The 15754-nt window shown below is 44.8% G+C and overlaps 1 protein-coding gene across 5 annotated transcripts in view; it reads right to left on the bottom strand.

The window, feature by feature from the left end:
• Positions 1–15754, bottom strand: part of LOC138288114 (NLR family CARD domain-containing protein 3-like) — a 497028-nt gene that overhangs the window by 156293 nt on the left and 324981 nt on the right. For all 5 annotated transcript variants that reach the window (XM_069229362.1, XM_069229366.1, XM_069229365.1 and 2 more), the window contains one exon: positions 583–669. In XM_069229362.1, the coding sequence (XP_069085463.1) occupies positions 583–669 (87 nt within the window). The remainder of the gene's footprint in view (positions 1–582; positions 670–15754) is intronic.

Raw genomic sequence — 15754 nt, 5'->3', positions numbered from 1 at the left:
CAGACACGATATCCGAGCTAAGCTGGAGACCAACATAAGGGAATTAGAAGAGACACACAAAACACCTATTTGTTTGCGATGTGGAGCCAACTTACGGCGGCTCACAAACAACTTAAGGCCCTAGATATGGATAGGGCAAAATATGCCCTATTACGCATAAAACAGAAAAACTATATAGGAGGGAACTAATTATGATCGATGTTACACTTCGCACGAAGAAAGAGGAAGTGCTTCTCCTTCATGATGTTGATATAGTCGTTGGTGCATAGCCATTGGTGGATTTGACTATGATTTCTTTCTAAAAACTCATGGGATATGCAGTCTTTATTCATGCTTATAATTGTTTAATTGGGCCTCTGGGTTAAAAATAAAGATGGAGAAATGCATAATCCTTGCCTTTGTGTCCTTAATAGAATTGAAACATTCCTTTACAATAGCCAGGACATTTTAGATTCTGTAAAACATTTTGTTTCACATTGTTGATATCAAGTCTGTGATTGAAAAGTCAGTGCTTTAAGAAACTTCAACACAAAACAGAAATCACTATTAGTTAGCAACTCCCATATTATCCCAGCTACTTACGATAGTTTTTCAATGGCACATTTCTCATCTCCTAAAATGCTTCCCAAGATTTCTCCAGATTTCTCTGACAGTTTGTTGGAACTTAGTCTGAAAAGATAATTTGACACAGTAAGTACAGTAAAGTGTTGGGACATTAAGAACGGATTTCGCAAATTTTAGAGAACAAATCAGTTTTATTTCCCATTCACAGACAATCATTTTCCAAGACTATAAAAATGTCTTTGGTAATGCAATATAAGCCTAAGGATGACATGAGGGGATATGGTGTGTCTTTAAAATGTTCCATCAAGCAGAGAGGTTCCTGCGCCTCGTACAAGCACCAAATTTACGCAGGCGGTGGTGGCAGTTGGGCAACATAATTTTTCAGGCTTCTAGTCCCTCTGACAGGGACTCACAAACACTAGCTCTCAGTACTATACATAGTTTCACATGTTGTGCTTCCACACCTTCTTTCAACCTGACACTTCTCCAGCAAATTCACCCATTGAGAAGATGGCGATGGGGAGAGGGGTGGGTAGTCTTCATGGCATCCTAGCCAGTGTGAGTGACAGAAGGACATATGGTGGGTCTTTTGAATTATGAGTTAAGATGGTGACAGCAGTCTGCGTGCCCTTGATAATCACTGAATTTAGTCAAAGATGGTGGCAAATGGGCACTCATTTTAAGTCCCTCTTATAGGACTCCCAAAACAATGTATCTCTATAGTCCACACTCTTTCCTTTTAACCTGAAATTTCTGGTTAAGTCTGGAATCCCACAGTTGGTACTCTAGTAAATGAAATGGAGTTAAAATTTTATTCTAGAAAAAAGCTGAGTGGAAACATAAAATAAACAATGCATGAATCAGAGGTTAAATGGTTAAAACTTAAGACAACAATTAATAGTTTCTCCAGAAATCTTTTAAATGGACACCTACACTTTTCAAAAGCTTCTTCGCTGCTGAATGAAACAGAAGATGCACTAATCACATTGCAAACAGAAAACGTATTAAATGGGGGTGATTTTTATCTTACTCATGATCCACTCTAAAATTTTCTACTACAAGTAACAACACGGCAAACAGCACAGCACAATTGTGCGGTTGATGTAACACGTGAGAGCTATTGGGGTTGAATAATCCCACAGGAAGTGACTGCTCCTTCTATTCTCATGTACAAAAGACATATTCAAGAACTGACTGATTTCTCACTGATAGAAATGTAACACAGAAGGTGGTGGATGTAAAATTAGACAATATGCTAATATTGGATCAAGCTCCTTTAACCCCTTAGCTGCTGGGCCGTTTCCCCCCCAGTGCTGAGCCCTTTCTTGGCTATTTGGGGTAGTTTGCGCTTAGGCCTTCATAGCTTTATGTCCACATAAGCTATCCACGCCAAATTTGCGTCCTTTTTTTCCAACATCCTAGGGATTCTAATGGTACCCAGAGTTTGTGGTTTCCCCTAGAGGAGACTAAGAAAATAGCCAAAATACAGCGATAATTTCGTTTTTTCCCAAAAAATTGGAAAAAAGGGCTGCCGAAGAAGGCTTGTGGTTTTTTCCCTGAAAATGCCATCAACAAAGAGTTTCTGGTGCTGAAATCACTATCTTCCCACCTTTCAGGAACGGGCAGACTTGTCTCAGAAAACCACATTTTCCAACACAAATTTGGCATTTTACTGGGACATACCCCATTTTTACTATTTTTGGTGCTTTCAACCTCCTTCCAGTTAGTGACAGGAATGGGTGTGAAACCAATGCTGGATCCCGGAAAGCTAAACATTTCTGAAAACTAGACAAAATTCTGAATTCAGCAAGGGGTCATTTGTGTAGATTCTACAAGGTTTTCCTACAGCAAATAACAGCTGAAATAAAAAAATCTTGAAATTGAGCTGAAAACAACAGCCATTTTTCTTTATGTTTTACTCTGTAACTTTTTCCTGCGATGTCAGATTTCTGAAAGCAATATACCGTTTTGTCTGCTGGACTCTTCTGGTTGCGGGGATATAAAGGGCTTGTAGGTTCATCAAGAACCCTAGGTACCCAGAGCCAATAAATGAGCTGCACCCTGCAGTTGGTTTTCATTCTATACTGGGTATACAGCAATTCATTTGCTGAAATATGAAGAGTGAAAAAGAGGTATCAAGAAAACCTTTGCATTTCCAAAATGGGATCGAGATAAGGTTTTGAGGAGCAGTGGTTATTTGCACATCTCTGAATTCCGAGGTGCCCATACTAGCATGTGAATTGCAGGGCATTTCTCAAATAGACGGCTTTTTTACACACTCTCCTATATTTGGAAGGAAAAAATGTAGAGAAAGATAAGGGGCAATAACACTTGTTTTGCTATTCTATGTTCCCCAAAGTCTTCTACCTGTAGATTTTGGCCTCTAGCTCAGCCGGCACCTAGGGAAACCTACCAAACCTGTGCACTTCTGAAAACTAGAGACCTAGGGGAATCCAAGATGGGGTGACTTGTGGGGCTCTGACCAGTTACCCAGAATCCTTTGCAAACCTCAAAAAGTGGCTAAAAAAACAAGTTTTCCTCACATTTCGGTGACAGAAAGTTCTGGAATCTGAGAGGAGCCACAAATTTCCTTCCACCCAGCGTTCCCCCAAGTCTCCCGATAAAAATGATACCTCACTTGTGTGGGTAGGCCTAGCGCCCGCGACAGGAAATGCCCCAAAACACAACGTGGACACATCCCATTTTTTGACAAAATACAGAGCTGTTTTTTGCAAAGTGCCTACCTGTAGATTTTGGCCTCCAGCTCAGCCGGCACCTAGGGACACCTACCAAACCTGTGCATTTTTGAAAACTAGAGACCTAGGGGAATCCAAGATGGGGTGATTTGTGGGGCTCTGACCAGGTTCTGTTACCCAGAATCCTTTGCAAACCTCAAACTTTGGCTAAAAAAACAAGTTTTCCTCACATTTCGGTGATAGAAAGTTCTGGAATCTGAGAGAAGCCACAAATTTCCTTCCACCCAGCGTTCCCCCAAGTCTCCCGATAAAAATGATACCTCACTTGTGTGGGTAGGCCTAGCGCCCGCGACAGGAAATGCCCCAAAACACAACGTGGACACATCCCATTTTTTGACAAAATACAGAGCTGTTTTTTGCAAAGTGCCTACCTGTAGATTTTGGCCTCTAGCTCAGCCGGCACATAGGGAAACCTACCAAACCTGTGCATTTTTGAAAACTAGAGACCTAGGGGAATCCAAGATGGGGTGACTTGTGGGGCTCTGACCAGGTTCTGTTACCCAGAATCCTTTGCAAACCTCAAAAAGTGGCTAAAAAAACAAGTTTTCCTCATATTTCGGTGACAGAAAGTTCTGGAATCTGAGAGAACCCACAAATTTCCTTCCACCCAGCGTTCCCCCAAGTCTCCCGATAATAATGATACCTCACTTGTGTGGGTAGGCCTAGCGCCCGCGACAGGAAATGCCCCAAAACACAACGTGGACACATCCCATTTTTTGACAAAATACAGAGCTGTTTTTTGCAATGTGCCTACCTGTAGATTTTGGCCTCTAGCTCAGCCGGCACATAGGGAAACCTACCAAACCTGTGCATTTCTGAAAACTAGAGACCTAGGGGAATCCAAGATGGGGTGACTTGTGGGGCTCTGACCAGGTTCTGTTACCCAGAATCCTTTGCAAACCTCAAAATTTGGCTAAAAAAACACATGTTCCTCACATTTCTGTGGCAGAAAGTTCTGGAATCAGAGAGGAGCCACAAATTTCCTTGCACCCAGCGTTCCCCCAAGTCTCCCGATAAAAATGATACCTCACTTGTGTGGGTAGGCCTAGCGCCCGCGACAGGAAATGCCCCAAAACACAACGTGGACACATCCCATTTTTTGACAAAATACAGAGCTGTTTTTTGCAAAGTGCCTACCTGTAGATTTTGGCCTCTAGCTCAGCCGGCACCTAGGGACTCCTACCAAACCTGTGCATTTTTGAAAACTAGAGACCTAGGGGAATCCAAGATGGGGTGACTTGTGGGGCTCTGACCAGGTTCTGTTACCCAGAATCCTTTGCAAACCTCAGAATTTGGCTAAAAAAACAAGTTTTCCTCACAGTTCGGTGACAGAAAGTTCTGGAATCTGAGAGGAGCCACAAATTTCTTTCCACCCAGCGTTCCCCCAAGTCTCCCGATAAAAATGATACCTCACTTGTGTGGGTAGGCCTAGCTCCCGCGACAGGAAATGCCCCAAAACACAACGTGGACACATCCTATTTTTTGACAAAATACAGAGCTGTTTTTTGCAAAGTGCCTACCTGTAGATTTTGGCCTCTAGCTCAGCCGGCACATAGGGAAACCTACCAAACCTGTGCATTTTTTAAAACTAGAGACCTAGGGGAATCCAAGATGGGGAGACTTGTGGGGCTCTGACCAGGTTCTGTTACCCAGAATCCTTTGCAAACCTCAAAAAGTGGCTAAAAAAACAAGTTTTCCTCACAGTTCGGTGACAGAAAGTTCTGGAATCTGAGAGGAGCCCCAAATTTCCTTCCACCCAGCGTTCCCCCAAGTCTCCCGATAAAAATGATACCTCACTTGTGTGGTTAGGCCTGGTGCCCGCGACAGGAATAGATCACACAACGGTCAATGTTGGTCCATACGTGAGGCAGCTGTTGACCCTGGGGTGATCCATTCCTGACACAGGCACTAGGTGTAGGCACTCAAGTGGGGTAGTGTTTTTATCAGGACAGGTGAGGAGTCACTGGGTGGTAGGAATGTTGTGGATCTTAGCATATTCCTGTAGTTTGTGTGACAGAAATGCGAGAAAAATTGAGTTTTTTTTTCAACATTTCAGCTTTGCAGGGTATTCTGGATAAGAAAACTTTGGGAAATCCACACAAGTCACACCTCTGTGGACTCCCCCGAATGTCTAGTTTCCAGAAATGTTTGGGTTTAGTGTGTTTCTCTATATGGCCGCCGAATCAGGACCAAAAACACAGGTGCCTGCCTTACAAAACCAGTTTGTTTTGCCATAGATAATTTTGATGTCTTCACAATATGATTTGGGTGGTGGAATTTGGGGCTGAACTAAATTGGGGAGCTCCCAAGAGAGCACTCTCCCTCTCTCTCTCTCTCTCTCTCTGCTTGCCGCCGCATTCACCTGCTCTCTGGGTTGGCCTAACCCACTATTACCCAGTTGCACGAACAGCTTGCGAAGGGACAGCAGGACTGTCTTCATCACCTCCCTCATAATGTACTGGAAGAGGAGTTATCGAATGGGACTCCTCTGACTGAAAAATCACTCCCAGAGTCTGCGCCATTGTCCTATCCCTCAGATGCTGTCTCAGTATCTGATGTCTCAGTCTCTGATCCTATGTCAGAGCAGTCCTCTATAACCCGAGTGCAGGCAGCAGTCATCCATCAAGATGCCATCTCTGCTATTGGCTAAACTGTTGCTCTAAAACACTAGCCTATGTAAACAGTCACAAAATCGATTATGTGTGTGAGATACGTGCAACAGTAGAGGCCACCTTACCTGCGCTTCTTCCCTCAATCAGCACGTACTTCAAAGACACTCAAAAAACACCTTGTCACATACCATTCGTCACAGTCTTTAGCACCTCCTGCATCCAGTCCAACAATCCTTATTGGTGCTCCCACTCCCTCCTCCTCGGATTCCCTCATTACCACCCAGCAAAAGTGCCCTTCATCTCTCCATAGCCGCACTCCACCCTGCACATACATTTCATTGGTATTATAGCGCAGGTAATGGCTGACTTTACTAATGTACTCAGCTATTTACATAAAATACAGATTTGCTCTTTGCAGTAGGCATATAAACCTTCTGCGCTTCTTTATGGCACTAAAACTACCACTAGACAAGTCGGACCCTTTTCCCCCCAGGGAAACCACACACATATTGACAAAAGTTATATATATATATGACAGCCAACCACCTGAAACTCAAGTCAAGCAAAACCGAAATAATCCTCTTTGGCCCACACAAAAACACCTGGGACCCCTCATGGTGGCCCACCACGCTAGGCCCTGCACCCACCCCCGCCAACCACGCACGCAACCTCAGCATCATCCTAGACTCCTCCCTCTCGATGACCCAACAAATCAACGCTCTCACCTCCTCATGCTTCAACACACTCCGTATACTGAAAAACATTCAAATGGATCCCCACAGAGACCAGAAAAACTGTCACTCACGCACTCATCAGCCGCAGGCTTGATTACGGAAACGCCCTCTACGCCGGCACCACTCTAAAACTCAAGCGCAAACTACACGCATCCAGAACTCAGCAGCACGACTCATCCTCGACCTCCCCTGACACGAACACATCTCTCCACACCTCAAATCCCTCCACTGGCTCCCCATTGACAAAAGGATCACCTTCAAGATCCTCATCCTCGCACACAAATCACTCCAAAACACAGGCCCTGCCTAACTCAACGAGAGTCACCTTCCAACCCCCACACGAAATGTCCGCTCAGCTGACCTCTCTCTCTCGCCTCTGTACCCCGCATCAAACACACCACCACCGGGGGCAGATCCTTCTCCTACCTTGCACCCAAAACCTGGAACGCCCTCACAACCCACCTTCGCAAGACCCAAAACCTACTTCTTTTCAGGAAGGGCCTCAAAACCTGGCTTTTCGAACAGTGAACCTCCCAGCCCCTTTCCCTCCACCCCCCCCCCCCCCCCCCCACCCCCCGGCGCCTTGAGACCCTCACGGGTGAGTAGCGCGCTTTATAAATCTCTTTGATTGATATATATAGATCTACCTCTATATATATATATATATATATATATATATATATATATCTATAGATATATCCATGTACATAGATATATCTATCTACATAGATATATATATATAGATCTATTTTTTTTAGTTGTTGTATGGTTTCCTTGGGGGCCAAAATGTCCCCCAGGGAAACCCTACAACATCTAAAAAAAAAATATTGCCCCCACAGGGGGTCACCTTGCCCACGGGCGACCCCCTGTCATTTTATTTTATTTTTTATTTTATTTCCGAGGGGGCTGTTTTCCCCATCGAAGCAGGAAGCAACCTTGCGGCCGCTTCCTGCTTCGATGGGGAAAGCGGCCTTCCCCACGTTCGGGAAGGACTCGTAAGAAAGGGGAGAGTCTCCCCTTTCTTACGAGGCCTACCTGAAAGTGTTTCCTGGCCCCCTATCGCAGCACAGCTGACGTCACATAGGGGCGGGTGGGGGGGCGGGGGGAGACACGGAAGCTTCCGTGTCTCCCGGGAAAAGTAAAAAAAAAATTAAAAAAAATCCTCGGGTGCAATGCACCCGAGGATTTATTAACACCCTCCCTGGTGTCGCCCACTGGTCGTGACCCGCCGACGCCCGCACCTAAAAGGTTAATAATGTAAACAGTCATAATAACAAAAGATAAAGACTCATCCATAGGATTCTAGATAATAAAGGCTTTGTGTAAAAAGTGACTACAAACATCAAAGACTTTGTAAAGACTAACTTCAGTACTGTGGCTTCATCAACGTCTTAACTGCAAAGTTTATAAGGATGAAATGTTTATCAAAGGTGAGCTCATAGCAGAAATGTCAAGAATCAAAAAACTGAAAGAGGACAAAACTGGAATCGGTGAATGATCAGTTGAAGGAAATAAATAAAAAGGTGTTGATGGAATTAACAGTGAATTAGAAATGTAATTAGAATGAAAACACATATTTACCTCACATTTCTGCAATGGAAAGTTCTGGATTCTGAGGGGAGCCACAAACTTCCTTCCAAGCAGCATTCTCACAACTCTCTCGATAAAAATGGTACCTCACTTATGTGGGTAGGCCTAGTGTCCACAACAGGAAACTACCTAAAACGCAACTTGGACACATCACATTTTCCACCCAAAACTGACCCTTTTTTTGCAAAGTGCCTAGCTGTGGATTTTGGGCCCTAGCTCAGCTGGCACCCCTGGAAACCTAGCAAACCTGTAAAAATTTTTAAACTAGACACCCCGGGGAATCCAGGATGCAGTGACTTGTGTGACTCTCAACAGGTTCTGTTACCCAGAATTCTGTGCAAATTTCAAAATGTGTCTAAAAAACATGCTTTTCTCACATTTCTGTGATGGAAAGTTCTGGAAACTGAGGGAAGCCACTCATTTTCTACTGCCCAGTGTTCCCCCAAGTCTCCCTACAAAAATGCTACCTCACTTGTGTGGATGGACCAAGTGCCCATGACAGGGAAGGGCCCAAAACGTATTGTGGACACATCAAAATTATCTATCACATAATGACCTGTTTTTTCAAGGGAGCACCTGCGTTTTTTGTCCCGGGCTTGGTGCACATCTAGGGAGACCCACCAAAACCAGACATATGTGAAAACTAGAAACTTGGGGGACTCCAGGGAGGTGTGGCTTGCATGGATCCTCCAATGTTTTCTTACAGAGAATCCCCTTCAAACCTCAAATTTAGCTAAAAAATATCACATTTTCCTCACATTTCCGTGTAAGATCACCGCACTGCCACAAATTTCCTACCACTCAGCATTCCCCTTGGCCTCCTGAGAGAAAATGATACTTCCCTGTCGCAGGCACTTGGCCCACTACACAAGTGAAGGGTCAACAATGTGTAGAAATTGAGGGGGAACCAAATAGGGTAAAAAAGGGCAGTTTTTTTTTCATATGCTTTGGGGCTGACTCTGCTTTGGGCACCCACACAAGTGGGGCAGAGGTTTTATCAGTACAGATGGGGCAATGCTGGATGGTAGGGATTTTGTGGATTCCTGTGGATTTGAAAGTTTCCATCACAGAAATGTCAGGAAAGTGCATGATTTCAGGCACAGCTGGAGGTTTGCAGGGCATTGTGGGTAAGAAAACGGTGTGCGGTGTATGTGGCACACACCACTCTGGCTTCCCCCAGATGTTTAGTTTTTTAAAGTGTCTGGGTCTGGTAGGTTTTACCAGGTGGCAGTGTACCCAAGTCCAAAAATAGCAGCTGCTCGCCACTGCAAGTGACACGATTTTGAGAGTTATCCAAGCTCTCTTGGTCCATATGTAAAATCAAAACCCAAAAGAGTCATATGCCCTATTACTTGCCATTGGGATGAAATGCTTTAGTCCGTAGGTGGTGGGCAGAGAGACTGTTACTCCCTCCAGTTAGGGTGGGCGCATAACCATGCCCATGGTGGTGGGCAACCCCACCCCTCTATTTTTTTTAAATGTCCTGGCATCTACTATGCTGCCTGCCCTGCCCCCCCACCCATGACTGATCGGGTTAACTACCGCAATCTGCCACCACCCACCCCCCCTGAGGGGGGTGGGAGGGATCAGAAAGACTGTGTCACCCATTCTAGGAAGCCCCCACCCCAATACTTTTTTTAAAAAAAAGAATCCCTGGTGCATAGTGGGCAGGGACAGATCGGGGGCTATTGCCCTCATCTGCAGAAAGACTGAATATGCTGAACAAATTAAGGGGGGGGGCAAAATCCCCCCCCTGCCCCACTCCCCCAGCAGCCATCGCGATTAGAAGTTTCAGAAAGCACAAACTTGATCGGCGGTATTTGAGCGCTTTGAAAGACTACCAGGTATGTCACATTGTTTTTGTCTGTTCCCTGGCGTTATTAAGCGCACTTCTTTCATTCAGCAGTTAATTTTTTGTGCACTTGAGAATGCGGCCTTAAACACCCCTGTAGGATGGCTGAAGAAATGGGACTAGCTCGGTCACACCCATAAGGTCTGCTGTTGCAAGTAAAGTGTGTTGTGGTCAGGAAATGAAAGCTCCAATGGCCCTTGAACAAGCTTTGGCACTTAGAGTGGTACACTCATGGTTGGTCGCTGCTGCATTCCTGCGTTGCATTGTATACTTTGCTTTAGCATTCTAATATGAAATTTCTGTTCGTCTGCCAGTTTTTCAGTGTTCTAATTCTGTCACGATTAAAAGTCCCATGGGTGAATGTACCCCCTTATACCGAGCACGTGGGCGCACTTTGCGCTAATGCTGCACAATAACTGGGTCATTAAAAATGCGTAACGCTTGAGATGAAAAACGTTCTGGAGCAGAACTGTGCAAACTGGAACATGGACGCGCACTGTTGTCGTTTAGTTGGAAGATTGTATTTTCATATGTATCTGTTTCGAAGGCGCACTTTTCAAAGAAGCTGTACTGTGTATGAATATAAAAAACGACATTGCTGACAGAGGCCTTAGACATTTGCAGCACTTTATTTCATTTCTGTGGATGCTTTTTTTTTGGTTGAGCCTAGACAGCGCGCATGCGCTGTCTTCAAGACCTGTTGGATTGAGTATAGGCATTTGCTCCCGCCTGCTGCTGCCTGACACTTACAATCGGTTAAAGGCAGTGTCACTCTTGTTGTGCTGCCTCTTAACTTGTTTGGCAGCGATACGTCACTCCCTATACTTGGCTGAGGAGCACCAGACAAGTACAGTTTAATTACAACTGGAATGCTTTTCGGTTGTTTGGACAGACTATTTTTCTTTGTTTCCTGCCTCTCATGTTTGTCAGTAAGCACTTGTGTTCACACGCACAGTTCATTTTCCGTGTTTGCCCATCACTTGGTCCTTACTTTACAGAATCAGTAATTACAAGTAGTTGTGTTGTGCGTGTGTTTTGTACTTTTTTTTGTTGCTTTATATAGCATGAAATCGACCCAGGAATGAATAGTCCACAGCGGCTCTCCTGGCACAGTGGGAGAGCCAATACTACAAGATTCACTGCACTCAGGGAAACTTACCCCATAATGCTTTGCAGGCATTCATTTTACAACACATTTTGGCCATAACTCAGCCCGTGGTGGGCCTATGGCAATGGGACCACCATCAAACCATTCAGAACGATGTGCCATTTCTGTTCAGACCATCTTGTGGTTCACACTAGGTGAGAGGGGGCCCAAAACTCATAACCTCTTCCACCATTCCATGCGTATTTAAATTCTCTCATAGCTGAAACTTTTATTTTTACAGCTGTGAGGAGTTTGTGTTATAAGGGCCTTGTTTATAATAGAATTCTGACAGCCCTACTCAGCCTGCAAATGTGTAATGCGCTATGCTCAGTTGGCTCGGCAGGGACATCTAACCACCACCAGTGGTACTGCACATTCTGCTGTTGACTCTACAGGGACAGCTAGCCATAATCAGTAGTACTGCACCTTCTGCTCTTGACTCTACAGGGACATATAGCCACGACCAGTGGTACTGCACCTCCTGCGGTTGACTCTACAGGGACATCTAGTAACGACCTGTGCACTGCACCCTTATGCCTCCGACTCCGCAGTTTAATTATATTTAAAAGGCCTGCTAAGCCTGATGTGTAATACACTATGCCCTCAAGGGCCTGATTATATGATTAAACTGCAATATTCCTTATCATTCCTTTTTATCTGATTATGCCCTCTAGGGGCTGAATATATGTCTGCATGACCATGTTTCTTCCAAATGCTATTGTTACTGTGGTGCTCTGTAGGGGCTGTTCAGACAATTACAGTCTAATGCCAGTTGTATGAAGGAATGCACAAACACAGTTTATTTCTGATAAAGGTTTAATGTGCTGCATGGCTAAATACTTATAAGGTCCCAAATACAAGGTTACCATTATCATTTACAAAACCAATAGCTTTAACTCTTGCTAATTCAAGACATATTGCATTGCAAATGCTTGTCATTATTGCTGCAGGTTGTGTGCTGAGGCCAAATGAGCTATCCTCAAATTCCTTATTGGAATTATTTGTTCAGTCCGGGAGGGAATGCTTCCTGTACCACGGAGCACATTTCAAATGCCTGCACGTGCTATGCCTCTCTGTAGGCAACGTTTGCCTCTCTGTAGGCTACTTTTAACGTTTAGACGGATGATCATATTTCCATATCTATATTTTTTCAAATAAGCTGTACTCTCTGTATGAGCATAAAAAACACCGTATTAAAATGTTAGGCGTCAACTAATCCTCACAGTACACTCTTTTCGCACCAAGGCATTCTAGGATAGATATGTATCTTCGACTAAAACAAGCATGCCTCAAGGAGGCTTGCTTGATTTGCAGTAGACCCGTCAGGTTAAGAACACACCCTTCGAAGTAAAATTTGAATATATTTGTATCTACTACAAAGTTTGCTGAAATATTATAGCATCCACCAAATTAAAACCAAAATCGACGTTTGAATATTTATTTTCTGGGAACACGCTTTATCGAGAAGCTTAACAACAGACTTGCAGACCATTTTTGGCTCACTGGGTGACAATTGATGTAGCATTTCAGTTAGACTTTGTCAATAATAGACACACCAGCCCTTGTGTGTGCAGAAATATCAGTTTTGTTTTTTTTAGTCGTTGCATATTACTTTGTAAAAAAATTAAAAAATTCTGAAACGCTTTTCAAGTTTTTTTTATGTTTTTTAAAGCAAGATCTCCCATGCTTTTATAGTTGGTTCTCTTAGTGGATGGTTAGCGGTTTCTCAAGCCACGTTTTATAGCTCCTATTGACGTAATTATGGTGAAGGTCCTTTTGCTGCATAGACAAAATGTACAGTGATCGACTTTGATTTGGGCTAAGGTTTCTTTCCCTTTCTATTGTGTTTTTTTTTAAATTCAATAGAATAACCAGTTTATAAATGACAGAAGGCATTGTCCCACAAATGTCTCATCGAAAAATTTATCTTTTTCACAAACGTGCACTGCACTAATTCAGACTACCAAACCATATAATCGATGTGAAAGTTTGCTGTTGGTGTCGATGCTTAGGTTGGTGATAAGAATTATTTTCCCCATCCGATCGCAATTGATTTAGTAGTACAACAATTGTATTTGATAAGCAGGAAAGTATCCTTAAAGCTTTTTGTTTGTTCAATAGTCTTTTTTTCCTCCTACTATAAACAAAAAATACATTATTCAAATATAATTTCTTCAGAACTTTGTTCCATATAGTTTGAGAGTGTGCCATGGCTGCACTTTAGACCGATGTCACCCTTGCTAATTAATCATGTTTGACATTAAGTAATCACAAGGTAGAGCAAGGGCTCGCTGATGTTTCATGTGTGGGACCGAATTTGAGTCCTACAGCAAGTTGTTCTTCATAACAAGACAATTACAGGAGCCATTTATTTGTATGATCAATAGCAGCATCCCCTGCTGTGAACACGGACCACTGTTTTCTGTGCTGACAGCTTGCACATCTCCTTATATCTTTGCACTATAGAATAGATTTAGCATGGCAGGTTTAAATTAGGATGCTAAATGGCAACATTTTCATTTTTGGCTGCAGATAGAGGAAGAAGGTATATTGAAGTGCTTTAGTTATATGCAGGGCCACTGGGATTATGTGGCAGGAAACAACCAAATTAAGAGGCAGGGTTGACCAATTTATGTGGCAAGAAACAGCCAGTTATGAATTTACAGTGATAATGGCTCTAACTCAAGCAAATGTGAGACTGATTGTATTGCAAATGCATGTTTAGTTGTGCAGTTATATTTAGAGCAACCCGGTCTAAAGGCATCAGGGAAATTTATATGAGCATCAATTACATTACACAAAATCTGATTATTTTTAGGCACAAGGAGGTTAAGGCCCTCATTACAACACTGGCGGTCAATGATAAAGCGGTGGTGAACCCGCCAATAGGCCGGCAGTAAACAAAATTGAATCACGACCATGGCGGAAACCGCCAACACAGACAGCAACTTTAATACTCCGACCGCCACGGCGGTAGAAACAAACACCGCGGCGGTCACCGCCAACAGACTGGCGGAAGACAATGTACCGCCCACCCTATTACAAGGCACCAATGCGTCAGCTTTTCCAGGGTGGTACCAACGCCATCAAAAGCACGGTGGAAACAGTACACAGTACCACTCACCTCTCGACACCCAACGAGGAACCAGGACGCCATGGAGCCCGAGTTACAGGTCCTGCCCATGTTGGTTTACCTCCACATCTACCAGGAACATCGAAGACGGCAGCAACGATGACCGTGAGTACTGCACCTAGTACACAGGGGAGGGGGGAGGAAAAAGAGAGTGACACACACACACGGAACACGCAACCCCCCCACCCCCACCCACAACAACATACACAAACACACATCCAATAACATCACAGATACACCCCATCACCCCCTGGAAGAACGGAAGGACCAAATGAAAAGATTTGAACGAGTGTAATAATCGAACAAGCAGGTAGGTCAAGATAAATTTAAATCATCAGTATATACAAATATTTACAGCAAGTACACAAGTCCGTACACTGTCCCCTTAAATGTCCGTGGACCAATGGTCCCAAAAAGCATGGGCAAAGCCCACACATGACACCTGCCTCAAAACAGAGAGAACACTGCAGGGGCATCAGGTCGAAAAAAACACAGGCACCTCAGGGGGAAGGGGTAGGGGGGCACCTCAGCCGGATGTTGGGATGGCACCACTGCTCCTTGAGGGGGCTCCATGCCCACTGCCTGGTCCTGGGGAGTACAAAGCCACAGTCTCTCAAGTGGATGGTTTGCCCACTGCTTGTTCCTGGGGAGTGCAAAGCCACAGTCTCTCAAGTGGGTGGTTTGCCCACTGCTTGGTCCTGGGGAGTGCAAAGCCACAGTCTCTCTAGCAGATGCTGTTCTCCACTGGTTCTGGAGGGGTGCTGGTGCCCAGATTGCTTCATCCTGCCAAGAAGTGGGGTAGTGGAAGCTGTTCTTCACTGGTTCTGGAGGGGACCTGGTGCCCAGAGTGCTTCATCCCGCCAAGGACTGAGGTAGTGGATGCTGTTCTCCACTGGTTCTGGAGGGGGCCTGGTACCCAGAGTGCTTCATCCTGCAAAGGACTGGGGTAGTGGATGCTGTTCTCCACTGGTTCTGGAGGGGGCATGGTGCCCAGTGATGCTGCACCAGCGGTGTGGAAGTTACCATTCCCTCACATGGGTGTCTGAGCCACGAGATTTACTGGTAACAGGTAGCATGATACTCCATGGAGGCAGAGCCACACTCCTCCTTGCGACGGGTAACGCAGCAAACTACTGGTAGTGCCAGTGCTGGCTCCCTTATATAATGTATGCAGGGTCCAGGACATCTCCTGCAGCCTCGAACGCCTGCCCACTGGGGATGCTGCTGATGTCCGCTGTAGTGGCACTGGCTGCGCACATCCCGGGGCAGGTTGAGGTGGCTGCGGCGGTGTCTGGGGCGAAGATGCTGCCGGTGGTGCAGGGGTCTGCACTTGTGGAGGGAGACACCAGGCCGTCTCCTGCAGCCT

The sequence above is a fragment of the Pleurodeles waltl genome, chromosome 4_1, assembly GCF_031143425.1.
Source record: "Pleurodeles waltl isolate 20211129_DDA chromosome 4_1, aPleWal1.hap1.20221129, whole genome shotgun sequence".
NCBI lineage: Eukaryota > Metazoa > Chordata > Amphibia > Caudata > Salamandridae > Pleurodeles > Pleurodeles waltl.
This window is presented reverse-complemented; position numbering and strand designations above follow the sequence as displayed.